Consider the following 20264-nt stretch of genomic DNA (forward strand, 5'->3'; position numbering starts at 1 on the left):
AGGGGGGTGCAGTGTCTCCTCTCCTCAGGGGGGTGCAGTGTCTCCTCTCCTCAGGGGGGTGCAGTGTCTCCTCTCCTCTGGGGGGTGCAGTGTCTCCTTTCCTCTGGGGGGTGCAGTGTCTCCTTTCCTCTGGGGGGTGCAGTGTCTCCTTTCCTCTGGGGGGTGCAGTGTCTCCTTTCCTCTGGGGGGTGCAGTGTCTCCTTTCCTCTGGGGGGTGTAGTGTCTCCTTTCCTCTGGGGGTGCAGTGTCTCCTTTCCTCTGGGGGGTGTAGTGTCTCCTTTCCTCTGGGGGGTGTAGTGTCTCCTTTCCTCTGGGGGTGCAGTGTCTCCTTTCCTCTGGGGGTGCAGTGTCTCCTCGGTGTCCCCCCCCCCCTGTTCTCTGTGCTGTACATCTCTCCCATGTTCCGGGTCTCTCTCTGTGGAGGAGGACGGAGTCGGTGGGCGGGGCGGGGGTGTGTCCTCCTCTCCTCCTCCCAGTCCAGGCGCCGCTCACTCTGCTGATCCTCCTCAGAAAAGAAACTTCAACTCATCCGAGAGGAGAAGAGAGGAGAGGAGTATAGTGTGCTGTGCGGTGATGGGGTGACAGAAAGAACAGAGATGGCGGCCCGGAGAGTCTTCCACCTTCAACCATGCGGTATGTACCCAACCCCCACCCCCCCATCCTACATCCGGACCCCGGCCCCTCACCCCCGACACCACTTCTTACATCATCACCCGGCCCTACATGACATGCACTCCCCACACTCCATCCCACTGCACTCCCCACTCTGCTCACTGCACTCCCCTCCCCATCTCACTGCACTACAGTACTATATTCTGCACACTGCTCTGCACTCTCTACACTGCTCACTGCACTCCCCTCCCCTCCCCATCTCACTGCACTACAGTACTATATTCTGCTCACTGCTCTGCACTGCACACTGCACTCCCCTCCGCATCTCACTGCACTACAGTACTCTACACTGCTCACTGCACTCCCCACACTGCTCACTGCACTCCCCTCCGCATCTCACTGCACTACAGTACTCCACACTGCTCACTGCACTCCCCTCCCCTCCCCATCTCACTGCACTACAGTACTATATTCTGCTCACTGCTCTGCACTGCACACTGCACTCCCCTCCGCATCTCACTGCACTACAGTACTCTACACTGCTCACTGCACTCCCCTCCGCATCTCACTGCACTACAGTACTCTACACTGCTCACTGCACTCCCCACACTGCTCACTGCACTCCCCTCCGCATCTCACTGCACTACAGTACTCCACACTGCTCACTGCACTCCCCTCCCCTCCCCATCTCACTGCACTACAGTACTATATTCTGCTCACTGCTCTGCACTGCACACTGCACTCCCCTCCGCATCTCACTGCACTACAGTACTCTACACTGCTCACTGCACTCCCCTCCGCATCTCACTGCACTACAGTACTCTACACTGCTCACTGCACTCCCCACACTGCTCACTGCACTCCCCTCCGCATCTCACTGCACTACAGTACTCCACACTGCTCACTGCACTCCCCTCAGCATCTCACTGCACTACAGTACTCTACGCTGCTCACTGCACTCTCCACACTGCTCACTGCACCCCCCCTCCCCATCTCACTGCACTACAGTACTCTACACTGCTCACTCCACTCTCTACACTGCTCACTGCACTCCCCTCCCCATCTCGCTGCACTACAGTACTATATACTGCTCACTGCTCTCCCTGCACTGCTCACTGCTCTCTCTGCACTACACTCCCTGCCCTACTCACTGCTCTCCCTACACTCCAGTTGTAAAGCACTGCACCCTTCCCAGATATTACTGACTGCTCACTGCACTCCATACTATATCATGTACACAGGATGGAGCTGGGTGTTGGTTGCTCACAGGAGTCGTACCTTCATGTATGTACAGGTGGTTGCTGTGTGTAGATGGTCCTCCTGTGCTGTGGTCATACATTGTATATGGGTTGTGTGTTCTGTCTATTATTCCAGCCAGAGAATTGGGGGTGGGGCGTACAGGTCAGTGCAGAGAGGACTGTGGGAGTCATGTAACCAGAACATGTCTGTGATATGGAGACCTGACCAGTGCTAGGTGGTCAGAAAGTGATGGCACTGGAGATAGGGATGGTACGGGGCACCGGGGATGGGGACAGTACTAGGGATGGCACGGGGCACCGGGGATGGGGACAGTACTAGGGATGGCACGGGGCACCGGGGATGGGGACGGTACTAGGGATGGTACGGGGCACCGGGGATGGGGACGGTACTGGAGATGGGTACGGGGCACTGGGGATGTGCTGGAGGTCTTCTGGGATGGTGTAAATATATAGGGGGGACATCATTATAATAAATGCATTGGAGCACCCCATAATAGTAAATACATGGGGGGGGGCACCATAAAGTTTGGAAGAGGTATAACCGGGGGGGGGGGGTGTATACATGCATCTACAATAATGCCAGTATAGCTATATGCCAGGGGTACTGGAATAGGATGTAAACAGAAGGTGGTATACTGTATGCATCCATATTACCAGTATAGCGTCATACTGGTAATGTGTACTGTGTGTGTTCTGGAATTGGGTATACAATACATACATAATAGTATTCTTTTAATTCATTGATTAAAATGAATTGATCACTTTCAGTGGCTTTTAAAGGTTTAGAACATCCCATGTGAATGGGTATGAGGAGGTCAGTTGAGGACCAGGATAAACCAGTTCTTTCTCCAAGCCTGCAGATAACAATAACGGTTTACCGGTGTTCTGCACATTACAGCATACATATAACTATGTGGACCTTCTGTTACCTTTTTATTATTGTTGGAGTTCTATCAGACTGTAGTTAATAAGGAGCAGAATGAACCCCCCCCCCCCCATTGTCAGTGTAATTAATTACAACCAGAAGTTTGAGCTTCTTCAGGAAGTTCCTCCTGACTTTTAGGTTGGGCTGACTTGATCCTGAATTCCTCTGGTGCTTGTAAACTGAATATAGACCTGACGGTCGTGTTTGCCAAGAATCTCAGTGACGGGTACATTAAGCTTTCAAGCTCTGGCGATCGTAGAGTGTATTTATATTAATTGTGAGCTCTGCTATTGGCTGGTAGCCTGTTTGTGTCTTTGATAGAACTGGGGTTCTGGTGGGCACCTTTTTTTTTACGATTTGGTTCCTTCTAGTGAGAGTATCGCAGGATAGCGTTAGGGATTAACAGATGAGCATTTATTTCATTGTGGAAGTCCTCAGCGGCATGGAGTTTGTCTTTGTAAAGCCTACTCTGCAAAATGCAGATTTGAGGGAGCAGGGTGCGGGACGACGTTTGAAGTTGTGGCTTCAGTGATCCCACCGATGTTGGGCACAGGTCAGGGCTTTCATGGCATCTGATGGAAAATATTGTCCTAGACCGCGTTCTCCTTATGTTAACTGGGGAAGAACGGGAAGATCTCACATAATCTGTCTGTGGTGAGAGAGTTGGGTTGTCTTAGGCTAGCCAGAGATGGAGCTCGGGAAGAGTCTTTTGTACAAAATAACTTTTTATTGTCTGCAAAAGTCTTTCCTGGCAAAAAAATGCAAATGCCATGGGGCCAGACCTTGGTGAACAGATGGCTACAGGGTCCAGAATTACATTTCCGTGATGGGACGGTCATTGATACCCTTAATGTGAGCCAGTACTTGGTCTTGCCAGCCTCTGGAACTGCACATACTCCTCTTCTTCTTTTTTTTTTTTTTTTTTTTTTTTTTTTTCTTGCTCCCATTATAGGGTGAAGGAAAGGAGCCCTATGCACAAATGTTTAATGCTCTGCAAGTGAACCTATAACTTGCTTATACTGGAGACAGCAACAGGTTAACTGTAATATGGCCCCCTTCATCTTCCCTTTGCTCACCTGCAATGAAGAGAAGCCTTGGGTAAACTCTAAGTCATAACTTGGAGCTAACATGGGGCTGAGCTCTCTTCCTGCTCCCAGAATGGGGTACCAGAGGGGCCAATCACCAAACATCAGCACTGGGACCGAAGGATTGCGTCACATGCTAGCCCATACCTTTTTGTGTACCAAGTATTTTTATCACTCTCTCTGTGGCTGAATGGCGCAACAGAGAAGGGAATGTCCGTATGTGCTATTAGTTGGGTCACTGTTAAAGAGAACCTGTTGGGGAAAGGACTGGAAGGTCAGTATGTGCTAATGGTGGTGCCACCATTGAAGTGAACCTGTTTTGAGAAGGAAAGGATGGTCAATATATGTGTTTGGTTGGGGGCCACCCTTAAAAAGAATGCGTTTGGGAGGGAACAGCAGGTCAATATGTGCGGTGGTGGTGGTGCCACCATTGAAAAGCTGGTGGGGGACTGGAAGGTCGGTATGTGTTAATGGTGGTGCCACCATTGAAGTGAACCTGTTTTGAGAAGGAAAGGATGGTCAATATATGTGTTTGGTTGGGGCCACCCTTAAAAAGAATGCGCTGGGGAGGGAACAGCAGGTCAATATGTGTGGTGGTGGTGCCACCATTGAAAAGCTGGTGGGGGACTGGAAGGTCGGTATGTGTTAATGGTGGTGCCACCATTGAAGTGAACCTGTTTTGAGAAGGAAAGGATGGTCAATATATGTGTTTGGTTGGGGGCCACCCTTAAAAAGAATGCGCTGGGGAGGGAACAGCAGGTCAATATGTGCGGTGGTGGTGGTGCCACCATTGAAAAGCTGGTGGGGGACTGGATGGTCAGTAGGTGCTAATGGTAGCACCACCATTAAAGTGAACCATTTTGAGGAGGCAAATGAAGGTCAATATGTGCTGCTGGTGGTGCCGCCATTGAAGATAACCCATTGGTGAGGGAAAGGAAGGTCTTTTTGAGATGCTGGTGGGGCCACCATTGGAGAGATCCATTTGGGTAGGGAAAGGAAGGTCACTAAGGGCTCCTGGTGGGGACAACATTAAAAAGCATTAAATGTAAAAGTGTCTCTCGCACTATCACTTTAAATAGTGCAACTTAACTGCTGCAAACAGATTAGTAAATCTGTGACTAAATAAGGTGCAATAGTAATAGAGGAGTGATGTTATGCTGTGAAATATGAAAATATATTATGTATACATCCAGTAATGTATGATCAAAAGCAGGAAAACTAATTATATTGGTAATAGTAATCAAACGAATGCAAAATAGCTGCCGCGTTCTTGCCCAATAGGATATTGTGAAATAAATATGTAACACAGTAGTGTCAAATATGGTGACCAAAAGGTGAGTGATCTTCCAAATAGCTGATTGGTGGTCTAATCCTTTATAGTGGTTTGTGACCCCTCCGTGCTCATTAGCAGCTCACCTCACTGCTGTAAGATAACAGCGTTTGGATACAAAGATCCTATTCAAGGGGTCTGTGTGTCTCCGCCTGGGGGTCTCAGGATCAAAGTAACTTCCCTATCTAGGATTCCTGGAGGTCCCATCCGGTACTCTCCATGGTATCTCCTCAATGCTGGAGTATAAGAGGGCATCTCCAATAGTGTAGTACATTTTTTAAAATGGGGGGTTGTATTTTTATTAAACCGGTTAGAAATTTACTTACATTTACAAACGGTAAAACAAACAAATCCATGAGCTCCAAGCTCGTCCTCTTGCGTCACATTCGGTATGGCTGTTGCCCAATCGCGGCACGTATTGTCACGTGCGACTTCATCTGGGTCACGAACCACTATAAAGATTAGTCCACCAGAAGATCACTCGCCTTTTGTCACCATATTTGACACTACTGTGTCTTTATTTGAGCTATACTGTGTTTTACATATTTATTGCACGTTCCATATTGGGCACGAGTGTGGTGGCTATTTTGCATTAGTTTGATCACTATTACCAATATAATTTGTTTTCCTGCTTTTGATCATATGTTACTGGAGATAAAATATATTTATCATTTTATTATTTTCATATTTCACTTGTGTTCTGATATATTGTTTAACAGCGCAACATCATCGCTCTATTAGTTGAGGAGGTAAAGCAAAGCCAGTTTTTGATGTTGGTGGGTCCGTCATTAAAGTCAACCTGTTGGGAAGGAAAACACAAGTCACTAAGTGCTCCTGGTGGGGCCAGCATTGAAAATAACTAGTTGGGGAGGGAAAGGAATGTCAGTTTGTGATGCTGGTGGGGCCATCATTAAAGGGAAACGAAAGTCATGAAGTGCTCCTGGTGGGGCCACCATTGGGGAAAAAAATCCAGTTGGGAAGGGAAAGGTAGGTCGGTATGCGCTACTGGTGAGGCCAAGTGGGGTCAGCATTGAAGGGAACCTGTTAGGAAAAGACTGGAAGGTCAGTGTGTGCTCCTGGTGGTGCCACCATTGAAGCAAACCTGTTGGGAAGGGAAGGTCACTAAATGCTGCTGGTGGGGCCACCATTGAAAAGAACCTGTTGGGAAGGGAAGGTCACAAGTGCTGCTGGTGGGGCCACCATTGAAAAGAACCCGTTGGGAAGGGAAGGTCACAAGTGCTGCTGGTGGGGCCACCATTGAAAAGAACCTGTTGGGAAGGGAAGGTCACAAGTGCTGCTGGTGGGGCCACCATTGAAAAGAACCTGTTGGGAAGGGAAGGTCACTAAGTGCTGCTGGTGGGGCCACCATTGAAAAGAACCTGTTGGGAAGGGAAGGTCACTAAGTGCTGCTGGTGGGGCCACCATTGAAAAGAACCTGTTGGGGAGGGCAGGGAAGGTCACTAAGTGCTGCTGGTGGGGCCACCATTGAAAAGAACCTGTTGGGGAGGGCAGGGAAGGTCACCAAGTGCTGCTGTTGGGGCCACCATTGAAAATAACCTGTTGGGGAGGCTAAGGAAGGTCTGTATATGCTGCTGGTAAATTCACCATTAAAGAAAACCAGTTTGCGAAGGAAAGGAGGGTCCATATGTGTTGCTGGAGGGACCACCATTAAAAAAGAACCTGTTGGGGAGGGAGAGAAAGGTCTTTATGTGATACTGGTGCATTGAAGAGACCCTCCAGCAAATTACGGCTTTGTGTTCAACCCGGCCACTAAAAATGTAAAAAAAAAAAAAAAAAAAAAAATAGCAGGAAGTAAAAAAAGCTTTAACACTAAAGATGTTTTTCCGCAGATGTTCATCTTAGAACTTTATTGATCTAAAATGTGGGTTTCTAGACGTGAACATTCCAAACCTTTTCCTCCTCCAGACGGCTGTGCTGAGGTCTCTAGACTTGTGTTTTTTGGATGTTTTAAGAAATCTGAATGCGGTTATATTGTCCCAATTACAAGTAACACTTCTGTTATCAAGCTTTGCTTGTGATTTGGTATGTAGCATAATTGAGTGTGAATATTGGCTGTTCTAAACCCCGAGGAGCTGACAGTGAGCGCTCCTGATGGTTGGAAGTCCTCACTATCGCTCGGGGAGGTATTCCAAATTGTCCGACGTTCTGCTCTTTGACAGTTGCTGCGCTCCCACCCTGGAGCTGCTTCCTCGGATGCCGCACAAGCGGGGGATCTGACTGCTCCAGGCAAAGGGGTATACTAATTGGATTTTCTGACTTGTTTGCTATGTAGCTGCTTACCTATGTCTGCTGGAATCGCTCCTATAAAGAGAATCGGTCCCCAGATGGCGCAAAAAAAACAACTCAACAGTAATCCTTCAATTATGACGGTGTATGCTTACTTAAGATTTGCTCGCACTATCGGATTTTTTTTTTTGTTTTTTTCCTTTGTGTATTTAGACATGATCAGTCACCAGTTGATAAGGAACACTCGGCACTTGGAAGCTGATGTAAGAGATCAGTAAGTTATCACAACGGCAACTTTTAAACGCCCGTTTTTATAATAAAGCCACATTTTGGTGTAGCTCTGCATAGAAAACAACCGGCTTGCAGGTTTTAATGTCAAAGCTTAATTGCATAAGCCAGGGTGAATACAAATCAATGATTTATCAAAAAAACTTTTTTTTTTTTTTTTTTTAACCACTTGCTTACTGGGCACTTAAACCTCCCTCCTGCCCAGACCAATTTTTAGCGCTGATGCACTTTGAATGACAATTGCGCGGGCATACAACACTGTACCCAAATGAAATTTTTATCATTTTTTTCCCACAAATAGAGCTTTCTTTTGGTGGTATTTAATTACAGCTGGGAGTTTTATTTTTTGCTAAACAAACAAAAAAAGATGCAAAATAAAAAATCATGTTTAATAGTTTGTTATAAAATTTTGCAAACAGGTCATTTTTCTACTTCATTGAAGTGCGCTGATGAGGCGGCACTGGTGGGCACGGATAAGGCGGTACTGATCGGCACAGATAAGGCGGCAAAGATGGGCACGGATGGGTGGCACAGATAGGTACCACTGATGGGCACTGGTAGATGACACTGATGGGCACGGATATGTGGCATATGAGGTGCAGCACTGTTGAGGCAGATTATGGGCACTGAGGGGTGGTACTGATGGGTGGCACTTTTACTATATGTATGTTGCACTGGCAGGGGGCAGGTGGGCACTGATGACTTGGCCGTGATTGGGACTGAAGTCCCGCTCACGGCCGCTGGTGATCGGCTTTTTTTTTTTCTCCTCGCGCTCTGTTGTGATCACATGATCAGCTGTCATTGGCTGACAGCTGATCACGTGGTAAGGGGTCGGGATCGACCCCTTGCTTCGATCCGTGATCAGGCGAGTCTCATAGACTCGCTGATCACAGAGCGCGCCGTGCGTGCCCCTCCGAGGGCGCGCAGGCCACTCGTGCACGGGACGACGTCAATAGACGCAGTCCTGGCAAAGCAGGTCCGCGCTGTAGCCGTCATTCGGCTATAGCATGGATCCCTAGTGGTTAAGATACATTAATAATTTCAGTTTATTCAGTGTGAAATGGAGCTTAGTTGTATAGCATGAGGCTGTATATTCTGCAATATTTACACTTTTGGGTAACTCATTCAATGAATGAGCGCCCCGGCGCCTGACTGCTGAGATCCGGAGCGGCCCCGGCGCCTGACTGCTGAGATCCGGAGCGGCTCCGGCACCTACAAAGCTTTGTATGATGTGTTACACTATATCAGGAGTCTTCAAACTTTTCAAAGGGCCACTTTCCTGTCCCCTGGTTTTAAGGGGGGCCCAGGATGTGGCCAGTGGGAGTATAAATTATCCTGGCGTTGGTGGTAGTAAGCAATGTCCAATCTTTGATATGAGGGGGAAGTAAACGAGACCCATTTTTTGATGTCAATGTGAGAAATGGTGCCCTGAGGGTCAGACGCAGGCAAACAAAGGGCCCTTGGGCTATGGTTTGGAGACCACTACATTATAGTATAGGTGTGTTGGAGCCCCATTTAAAATGAATTGCGAGTATACAGTTCAGTACTCTGCATTTAAACCACGATAATATATACATAAATGTGTGAATCCCCCCTGGTATGCATTTGAGGTCTTCTCAGACCCTTTGCTGATCTCTCATAAAGTCGTGCGCTGGATACCAAAAATGGAGCATAAGAAAAACCCGGAGCCGGCAAAGCTCATCAAACGCACTAAAGTAGGTCTGTTTTGGCTTCATAGCCGATAATTAAAGCCAGCTTCTATTGCATTTAATGGCACTTCGAAGGTAGAGCGGCGTTTCCCCTCTTTGTTCCACCATTGCTGAAAATCTCCCATTTAATGTCTTCAGATGACAGATAAAATATTTTCGCTTTTTTGGCCGGCGAGCGGGGAAAGTGTTATATCCTGTTTCAAACGCTGACTTCTAAGAAGAAAACCTGCCAGAGGTTGGGAACGTAAACATGTTTGTCGTGTGCGAGGCTCGAGCAAGGAGGAGGGAGTGGATGGGGATCAAAAAAAACACAGCTGACAAGCAGAGGGATTGGACGCCGTGCTGGACAGCCGCGGAGAACAATGAAAGTTTGTCGCTTTAGTGAGAGCAGATTAACCTACTGACCCACAGAGATGGACTTGTCGGATTGAGAAGGGTAATTGTCAGTCGAGATGCGCTTGGCGCTGTTGGACTGTTGGCATCCCAGCAGAGTTGTTCATTATGAATGAAATGCCAATGCACCACAATGGATAAATTATAAATGGACCTTTTTTAGCAACACAGCACACCACAACACACAGGTGCACTGTGTTGGGCTCTACTATGCAGTGTGTCAGAGTGCTTTTTAAAGTGAATGGCAACCTAGCTGCATAGGAATGCGGCAATTTGCTTGCTTTTACCCAGCCCCTGGGCACTATTTCATCCATCGACACCAACGTTGGGGTGCAGTTCCCGCCTCCTTCTCCCCCCCCCCCAGGGGGCACCAACGTTGGGGCGCAGGTTCCTCCACCCCCCCCCCCCCCCCCCAGGGCACCTATTTATATAGATATTTGAAATCCCTGCTCTTCTCCTCCTTTTTTCTTTCTGCTTCGCTTCCGGGACGGATTAGAGATACTCACTGTGTGGGGCCTGACCAATTAGCATTTCTCTGGTCTATTCTGGAGGGGCTGCAGAGAGAAGGGGGGGGGGGGGGAGATTTCAAACCCCTAGACTGCTGAACTGGTTGTGTTGGCACTGACGGCTCGGCATCCCTGGAGGTAAGTACAGTCATTTTGCAGGTTCCCTTTCGGCAGGAGGCTGTTTTGGGTGGAATATTTTTACCATTTCAAAATTCTGGAGATCAATCAATATGGTAACAGTGATCATGTCCGACTTGCAGTAGCTACTATGACTTTGAACGTAGCCGGTGAAGTCAGTGTTCATGACCTAGATTTTCTGGGTTGGGGTCTTTGAGTAGGGAAGCAAGGATGAGGATCACCACCACAGGAGCAGACATTTTCAAAAACTAGTTGGAGACAGCAGCTTCCATGGTTCCTGATGGGTACCGTTTTTTTGGGTGTGTGACTTGAACATGTACTGACCTTTTTAGACCTTTGTTTTTATAACTCAAAGTTTGCCCACTTGGTAAATGGTGGGAAGGGAGAACGAGAGTTGGGAAAACCTTTGCTTGTTGGCTTTGCAGTGTGTAGTGCCTCCTCCATATGAACCTTCCCTTGGTAGTCAAAAGAGATAGATATATATACTCAAATTGGTTGGCGCTAGTAGTAGATCAACACTTTTTCCTTGGAAAAGTACATGAGTTTTTTTTATTTTTCTGCAAAATTTGTTCATTTGTTTTTTTTTTGGCCACATCGACTTTCAGGTGCACCCATAATGAAAGTCTATGGGGCCAAAGAACGCACAGTCCTGCCTCAAAGAAGCTCTCAGAGAAATTACAAATAAAAACACTGAAAAAAGTCTTAATCTGGACACACACACACACACACACACACACACACACACACACACACACACACACACACACACACACCTTCTTATGGAAAAAACAACCATTTACACGAATAGTCAATTGGCAATTTCTACGGTCAGGGTGTAGGGACACGATCCATCAAATGGCAAGGAAGGATCTATATCGTCAATCGGTGGTTCCTGCAGCCACCCCCAAACAGATCTGGGCCGATCCAGTTTGGCAAGAAGACATAAACACAGGAGCGTGGGATCCCATTAAAAGCTAGTATGATTTAATTTGTTTAAAAAAAACAAAACAAAAAAAACGGCCAACTTACATAAAGGTAACAGGTTTCAAGGGTATCCCCTCTCTGTCAGAGGGAACACCCTCGAAACGCGTTATCACCTCTTTGTACATAGAGCGTGTGGCCACGAGAATGAACGGCTGCAGTACATGCTGCTCCCAGGGCTTGAACCATCTGTTGTCAAGAGCAGGTCCCTTTTTTACTGCTGGCATTGGTATGTCCACCACCGCCTTACCCAGCCCTCAGATGCAAGTGGTGTGATCCTCTATAGCAAGGGTCTCCAAACTTTCTAAACAAAGGGCAAGTTTGTTGTTTTTCAGATTTTTAGGGGGAGCTGAACAGTGGCAGTGGAAATTTTCCCAGCATCAGTGGGCATCGACATCACCAAATTTGGTATTAGGGGAGGAATAATGTCCCATCGTGCATATCGTTGGGAGGAAGAGTGGTCCTAATAATGGTGTCGGTTGGAGAAATGGAGCTCCATTTTTTTTTGGTACCAGTTGGACACATAGTGTCTCATATCGGCGAGAGGAATAGTGTCTCGGGCCAGATAAAGGCAAGCAAAGGGCTGCAGTTTGGAGACCACTGCTCTACAGTATGCTGATTTACAGTAAGCTTTATGTAAATGGCCTGTTTTTGATTTTACAATTAAGTCATACTAGCTTTTAATGGGATCCCGCACACTCCTGTGTCCTATATATTATTACAAACCTTCGACTTCACGGTTGTTGTTTATTAAGGCCTTCAGAATTGCATTTGCTTTTAACATTCGATTTTGGAATAAATGGTATTTCTCAACTGAAATCTATTCATGTTTAGAAATTAGTTTGTTCGAGAGAAAATTTCCATTCCGCTACTTCTTATTTCACGACCATCGAAAACCAATGTCGATATGATCCCACTGACCATTCGGAAAGTGAGCAAATGTTCTAATAATGCAAATCGCCAATTAAAATTTTAGTGGCGTATGACCAGCTTAAAAAAATGAAGCCTTCATCAGTCTGAGGTGTATATGGAATGTTTTCAGGGTGTATTTTTGGTGGCTCAGGAGTGTACTGCTCTGATCTGGTTGGGAGTTTGAAATAACTGAGGGTGTTTAAGAACTAGTTGAAGCTGCCTATTTCTCAGAATGATGCCCTAGAGCAGGTTTGTCTCCAAACTGGAGACACCTTACTAGATAGACAAGAAAAGCCGGAGCATCTGGGCAGCATACCAAGTGCCCCATTGCTGCACATAGAATCCAGCCTTCTACCGGGTGAGGTCATCCTGGGAGAAGCTCCTCGCCAGGTGGTCATCGGGGTAGGTGCACATATAGGATAATAATGGGGTGCCAAGGATATATAGGATGGCTGTTGATCTCAAAAACTTCTCAAACTTCTGAATATATTGGCAGTTGGGTGGTTTAAAGGGCTGAGTAAGGCGGTTGCACCACCAGCACACCAAAGTTGTGCAGAACGATGGGACATTCATCGCCTATAGGGTTGCCTTTATTGTTTTTATGTTTCCTGTGGGTGTGGTGTGTGTTTTTTTTTTTTTTTTTTTTTAGGAGTGTTGAGTTGTGATTGGTCGACCTATTTAATCCCTTGTATCTACTTGTATTATTGCCCTTACTGTCCTACATTGAGTCCTTCAGGACTCCAAAGCATCTAGGCAAGCTTACAGCAAAAAATGTTCCTGTGTTTTGCATACATTTTGGCATGTTGATGATGCTACCACCAGGGTGGATTTGATTTAAATCGCTAGTAAAAAAAAAAGCTTGATTGAAATCAACTCTATTTTAAATAATAATTTTTATAAAACTGTCGCCTCCTCTGTCCTGCAACACTCCTCCTCTGACCCGCTGTTGAGTCACCCATTCACTTTAATGGGACGGCTGGTGATCCAGCAGTGACACAACAAGGTGAGGGATGTGGCAGCAGCAGGTGAGTGGATGCCCGCTAATGGGCGCTGCCATGATGGATCTGAAATGACAGGGGCTCTTTAAATCTTAAGGATTCTTGCTGGCAGTTAGAATCTTTAATATTTGCAAACAAAATGAAGGTAGCCTATTTAGAACAATCTGTCATTTTATGAAAACAGTGATATCGGAACCGATTCAATCATACAGTTTGTGGTGTACACAGATTTGAAAAACAATGGGAATAAAGCAATATTCCTGAACTTTGTTTTATCTCACGGTTACTGTGAAATTGTGTGAATGCATTAATGCAGCACATGTTATCTCAGCTTGCAGAGCTTGGATTCATTGGATGAGTTTTTTGTAAATATTGCAGAATGTGCAGCCTCATGCTACATAACTAGGCTCCATTTCATGCTGAATAAACTAAATAATGAATGCATCTTCTTTTTTTTTTTTTTTTTTTTAAGGACACATCTTTAAAAAAAAAAAAAAAAATATATATAATTTATTACACACACATTTTTCTTGCATATATAAAAAAAAAAAAAATGACACATCTAATAAAAAATATTAATATATATTTTATTAAATGTGATTTTTTTTATATATATATATATACACATATAAAATAATATAATATAATTTTTTTTAATCTGCCCTGGCAACCACTCTGTTTTAATGGTGCGAACCATTGACTTGCTGGAACACCTATTCCTTGGTGTTTTAGCTGTAAGGATGGCGATGGATTATATGTGCCATCCAAAGGGTTAACTTTGTATGATTGGGGGAATTCTTATTTTGGCTATTTGTTCATTTATCGTGCTTGAGCTGAATTCAATATTTTTAAATATAGCAGCATGGTGCACTGGGTGGATGGGTCATTGGCGTGTGGCGATTGGCGGTAGGTTGGGTCTCGTAGATGTCTACAATCTACGGCCATCAACGCTTTACTTTGCCCAAATGAGTGTATTGTGTTTAAATTCTTATTCCTGTTTTTTTTTTGTTTTTATTCTGATCGTACATTCATTTTTGTTTAAGCCCCTATTCACATCTAAATGATTTTGTTGCTGAAGTAGCGCAATTTCAAAACCGTACTTGTGTGAATCAGGCCTTGGTTCTGCTTTTTAAATGCAACCACAACAGCGTCGCCGGCTTGGTCTCGGTGTTTGCAGATTGCCAGAAAGTGTTCTTTTGAGAAGACATGGCATCGCCCTCTAGGAACCCTTTTGGACCCCTTCACACAGTTGCGCTTCAAAAACATTCATGGTATGCAGCGCATTGCTGCGATGTGGCGCCATTCTCCATCCACGTGCGTTGCAACGCGTGAATATAAACCGACAATTGTTGCATTCACCCTTTTTATATTTATTTATTTTTGTATTGTTAGAATTGACTGCCTCATTCACACCACAATTTTATTTCCGTGCCCCATCCCGGGCCATGTTTTGCTGGCACAGATGTTGCACATATCCCCCGTGCTAGCAGTCACACAGATGTCTATTGGGCATGCAGCTGCACGGTCACAACCGCTCTGTCATCCATGTGGGTGCCAGTGCCCAGCACCCAAACTGAGTTTGGGGGAATTGTACCCACATGGATGCCATATTGGGGCTCAGCGGCTGTGTCTGTGCAGCTGCATGTCCCAATGGACATCTGTGGAACTGCCAGCGCAGGGATGCTCGTTACGCCCCGGTGCATCCCCATGCCAACAAAACACAGGGCACGCAAGTTAACAGCTTTGGGAAAAGAGGCCTTAATACAGAGCACAATAATGCCCAGTGTAACGTGCATTGATGGCATCACAATAGTGTGAATGGGGCCCATAAGGCCGCCCCCCCATCACTTGTGACAGAGGCTGTGCTGGTAGTGCCCATTTTAGTGTGCTGCCATGACTCCGGTTTCCAGGAATGCACAAGGAGGTAAGAGGAATGCTATAGAAAAACGTCTCTATTGTTTAAGTAATGACCATGGAAATAAACGGAGCTCCGGTCTTTCTGCTGCCAAGTAATTCTTTCTTAAATTCAGAAATATTAAACGTAGGATGTATAGCTACCCATGGCAACCAACCGGAGCCTTTCATACAATGCCCACACACAATCCTATAGATTTGACCTGCCATAGGTGCAAAGTCCTTTGACTGAGTAGTGTGCGGCTTACCACCAATGTGTAAAACCACATACGGTGGTGCATGCCATTGCATAGTAACACTGCAACAGATCACTTAAGTGTGAAAGCATGCCTGGGCAGCCTGCAAGATGCTGGGACTTGTAGTGCTGAATCAGCTGTGGAATAAAGAGAGGTGCCTTGAGAAAACACACCCATTAAAAACCATGAAGGAAAGAACGAATCCTCCTACATAAGTTGTACCTGCTTTATCTACAGTATTTTCTTCTCTACATCTGTTTTAAAGTGACAAATTTATAAAGCTTGTCTGAGGGTTCAGGGAAAAAAGGGGGTGGGGATTGAAATTGGAGTTCAGTTACAGAGCTCTGAGGGCCGGTTCGCACTGCTGCGATGCGGGAATCCTGCGAATCCGCTGCGGTGTTCCCTCATCGCACCCGACTCGCACGGCAGTTCACACTGCCATATGCAAACTGTGGGGAGTGTCAATACATTGTTAATGACGCCCCCATTTCAGCTGGCATATCGCACTGCCAGTTTGGACAGGAATCGGATCGCAGAGGTGTGAACACCCATGCGATCCGATTCTGGTGCGGACCCGAAAAAAAAGGGTCCTGTGCGATTTTAGTCTGACTGCGATGTGATTTCAGTCATAATCGCATCGCATGTGATTTGCAGTGTGTTGTGAATTGCATGCGCTCTCAGTGTGAACCGGACCACAGCTAATTGGAAGTGAAGAACACAGAGATTCATGCTGATAGCAGGGGAAGGAAGCAGCAGAAAGAAATGACACTTGGTGCTCTTAAGTGAGACAAGTACACACTATAGAGGGATATGCTTTTGTTCATATTTCATGTCTGAGGTTTAGAACCTCCTTTTTAAAGCCGAATTCCTGAAATTCAGCTTTAAAGGATCCTTTAGTGGTAGAAATGAGAACCGTCATTACTGCATTTTCTGGGGCTGTCCTTTGTTCTTCCTTCACCCATTTGGCTTCATGCACACGAATGTTTATGATCCTGCTGGCTTCATCTCGGCTCAGACATACATGTGCTCATGACATACCATTGCAAACGCTGGCAATGTGCAGGTGCACATCGGTGCCCTGAGCAAGTGATTAGAAGGCATTGGTGCAGAATGACCTCCCATATTTACTTAGATTGACACATGGCTGACCACATTCTGCACCACCGCTGCTGCTACCTACACATTGCCAGTGTTTACATTGGTACCCTGAACAAGGGATGATGTAGGCATTGGCACAGAACCACCTCCGGGTTTACTCAGAAAGACTTATGGTGAGGTTATTCCGCTACACCACCGCTGCCTACAAATTGTTTACTTCTCCTTCACAATGCTCCGCAGGCTCTAATGCAAACATTTCATTATATGCACATTCATTATTTTATCAATGTTGGTGCATTTATTATATTGTTGTAAAAGGTGGATTATGACTTTAAGAATGAATGCACGCTGTGCAATAGAGCTGCACCATTCTGGCCAAAATGGGAATCCCGATTTCTTTTGCTTACAATAAAAGGTTCACGATTCTTGCAACGTAAAATCTTTCACATTTTACAAAAAAAAAGGGCTAACTTTACTGGTTTGGGGTTTTTTTTTTTTTTTTTTTTTTTTTTTTTTTTCCAAAAAAATTCACATTTGAAAGACCGCTGCACAAATGCAGTATGACCTAAATTATTACAACAACCACCATTTTATTCTTTAGGGTGTCTAATAAAGTGTGTGTATATGTATGTATATATGTGTGTATGTATAGATAGAGATAGAGATAGAGAGAGAGATATATATATATCTCTATCTATCTAATATTCTTAAAAAAATAATATATTATTTTTTTGCTGCCTAGTGTACAAGAACCCTAAAGCTTCTTATTTAAAACGAGAGAATTGTCATTGCTGGCCTGTTTCCACTAGAGACTGATGGTGTTATTTGTGCTATTCTCTCCCTTTCCCCTCTCTATTCAGAGGGAAGGATCTGTAGAAAAGTGTGCTCCTGTATGCCCAGGGCTGCATTTAACTATTTAACTTTTTTTTTTTTTTTTTCCCCAGGCCATAAACCTATATATTTGAGTTGCAAATGTAAACACTTGACCTCATTAGTGATCTGGTCGTGTAGGTTTGAAGTCACTGGTCACTTGTTAGGTTTTCCCAGAAGGGGAGGAACGAGGTGGCTCAGAAATCTCCCCTTCAGGGCTTTCAAGTTGTATTGGAGGTGATGATGATGATGGTGGTCGGGTGTGGTGTGACTTTGCATACTTGTATTGGGTGTCCAGCTACATTTTTTTGCAAACTATATATATATATATATATATATATATATATAATGTGTATATTGATATAATATAATTTTTTTTTTTTTTATGTATTAAAAAAATTTTGCTGAAAGGACGGCTTGTTCTGAATTGCTGAGCTTGCACATACAGCCTGCATGATTAAGTAGAAATGTAACAATTCACTTCTCTTTTTGTCCCTTTTTTCTGTTCTGTTTACAGCAAAACCTAAAGGGGGAAAAAAATGACAGGCAGGAAGTCAGTTTGTTGCAGAGTAGAAATGCCGCCTGTTCTGCCGCACAACAAACTTCCTTGTGTGTTATTCGGCTTCTCTCCATTGCACCCTGAGCTGCACACGTGTAACTCTGTGTACATTCCCAGCATGCAGGAGTTACATCATCCGTCCTCGCCAATCTACATGTCTAAGAAACTTGTTTGGTAGTGTGTTGCAATAGGGAAATAAAAACAAATGGGTGCGTTGCTTTAGAGATTTAGAGCAGAATTCATAATGAATGGCACTGGAATGCATGTTATATGCATGCATTGGCATTCATGATGCAGAAATATATAAAACAGAATAAAACAGTCCTTGTCTGTTTTTATTTTATCATGCATTTTGCTGCATTTCAAGTACAAATTAATCTTATTTTCTATGTGGCAGGATAGCATCTGTCACTGCAGTTTAATGTGGGAGCTGAAGTAGATGCGGGAATCCTTATTTACCCCATATTTTTTTTTTTTTTTAAATTGTTTGTGTGTGTGTATATGTGTATATGTATGTATGTATATATATATATGTATATAATATATTGTGTGTGTGTGTGTATGTAATTTTGATCCCCTGCAGATTTAAGGAGTTTTGCCCTCATTACAAAGAAATTACGGCTTTATCATAGGTGTATTTTAAATGCTAGAGATGAATATCAACCAAAAATAGAAAAAAAAACCCCACATGATTCAAACGTTATAAATTGAATTGCAGTTCCGTGAGTAAAATAAGTATTTGATCCCCAAGCAAAGCATGACTTAGTGCTTGGTGGAGAAGTTCTTGTGAGGTAAGATGTTTCTTGTAGTTGGTGACAAGATTTGCTCACATCTCAGGAGGGATTTTTGATCCACTCTTCTTTAGAGATCTTCTCTGAAGCCTTAAGGTTTCTTGGCTGTTGCTTGGCAACTCGAAGTTTCAGCTCCTTCCATAAATCTTCTATAGGATTAAGGTCTGGAGACTGGCTAGGCCACTCTATGACCTTTTTAATGTGCTTCTTCAGTCACTCCTTTGTTGCCTTGGTGGTATGTTTTGGGTCATTGTCATGCTGGAAGACTCATCCGTGACCCATCTTCGGTGTTCTGGCTGAGGGAAGAAGGTTCTTGTCAAAGATTTTAGAATACATGGCCCCGTCCATTGGCCCCTGGACCTCAATACTGCAAAGTCAGCCTGTGCCTTTTGAGCAGAGAAACAGCCCCAAAGCATAATGTTTCCACCTCGGTGCTAGACTGTAGGGATGGTGTTCTTGGGGTCATCGTCAGCATTTTTCTTTCTCCAAACACGGTGAGTTGAGTTAATGCCAAAGAGCTCAATTTCGGTCTCTTCTGACCGCAGCACTTTCTCCCAATCCTTCTCTGAATCATTTAGTAGATGTCCATTAGCAAACGTCAGACGGTCCTGTACATGGGCCTTCTTGAGGAGGGGGACCTTGCCGGCGCTGCAGGATTTCAGTCCCTGGCGGCGTATTGTTATCAATGGTTTGTTTGGTGACTGAGGTCCCATGTGCCTTGAGATCATTCACAAGCTCCCCTCCATGTAGTTCTGGGCTGATCCCTCCATTTTTTTTTTTTTCTCACGACCATCTATATCCCTTGAGGCAAAATCTTGCATGGAGCTCCAGCCCGAGGGTGATTGATGGTTATTTTGTATTTCCATTTGAGAATTATCGATCCAGCAGTTGTCTCCGTCTCACCAACCTTCTTGCTGATGGTCTTGTAGCCCATTCCAGCCTTGTGCGGGTCTACAATCTCGTCCCCGACATCCTTTGACAGCTCTTTGGTCTTGCCCATGATTTGAGGTTTGAATGGAAGAAAGATTCTGTGGACAGGTGTCTTCTTCCCCTTTTATATTTATATATATATATATATATATATATATATATATACATTTTTTTTTTTTTTTTTTTTTTTTTATACACATAACGAGTTGTAATTAGGAGCACCTTCTTAAATTGACGGGACTAATCTGGCTACAGTATGTGCTCATGTGGCACACAGTCTGTGGGAGCCGGAATTATTGTTGGTTGAAATAAGTATTTGATCCCCAAACTGCAACTCCTCAATCATAGGTTGGACTTGTCTTTTTTCGACCTCGCCTACTATGTATCTATGTAACTCTAGTTATAACATTTGTATCGTTTGATTGATATTCTGTCTCAATCATTTAAAATACACCCATGATGAAAATTATAGACCCTTCATTT

At 44.7% G+C, this 20264-nt stretch overlaps 1 protein-coding gene across 2 annotated transcripts in view; it reads left to right on the top strand.

The window, feature by feature from the left end:
• The first annotated feature begins 483 nt into the window (after nucleotides 1-483).
• SLC4A11 (solute carrier family 4 member 11) overlaps nucleotides 484-20264 on the top strand; it is a 228856-nt gene continuing 209075 nt past the window's right edge. For both annotated transcript variants that reach the window (XM_077478039.1, XM_077478040.1), the window contains exon 1: nucleotides 484-633. In XM_077478039.1, the coding sequence (XP_077334165.1) occupies nucleotides 597-633 (37 nt within the window). In that variant the 5' untranslated portion in view covers nucleotides 484-596. The remainder of the gene's footprint in view (nucleotides 634-20264) is intronic.

The sequence above is a fragment of the Lithobates pipiens genome, unplaced genomic scaffold (genome assembly GCF_037356315.1).
Source record: "Lithobates pipiens isolate NorthernLeopardFrog02 unplaced genomic scaffold, aLitPip1_a1.2 Scaffold_13, whole genome shotgun sequence".
NCBI lineage: Eukaryota > Metazoa > Chordata > Amphibia > Anura > Ranidae > Lithobates > Lithobates pipiens.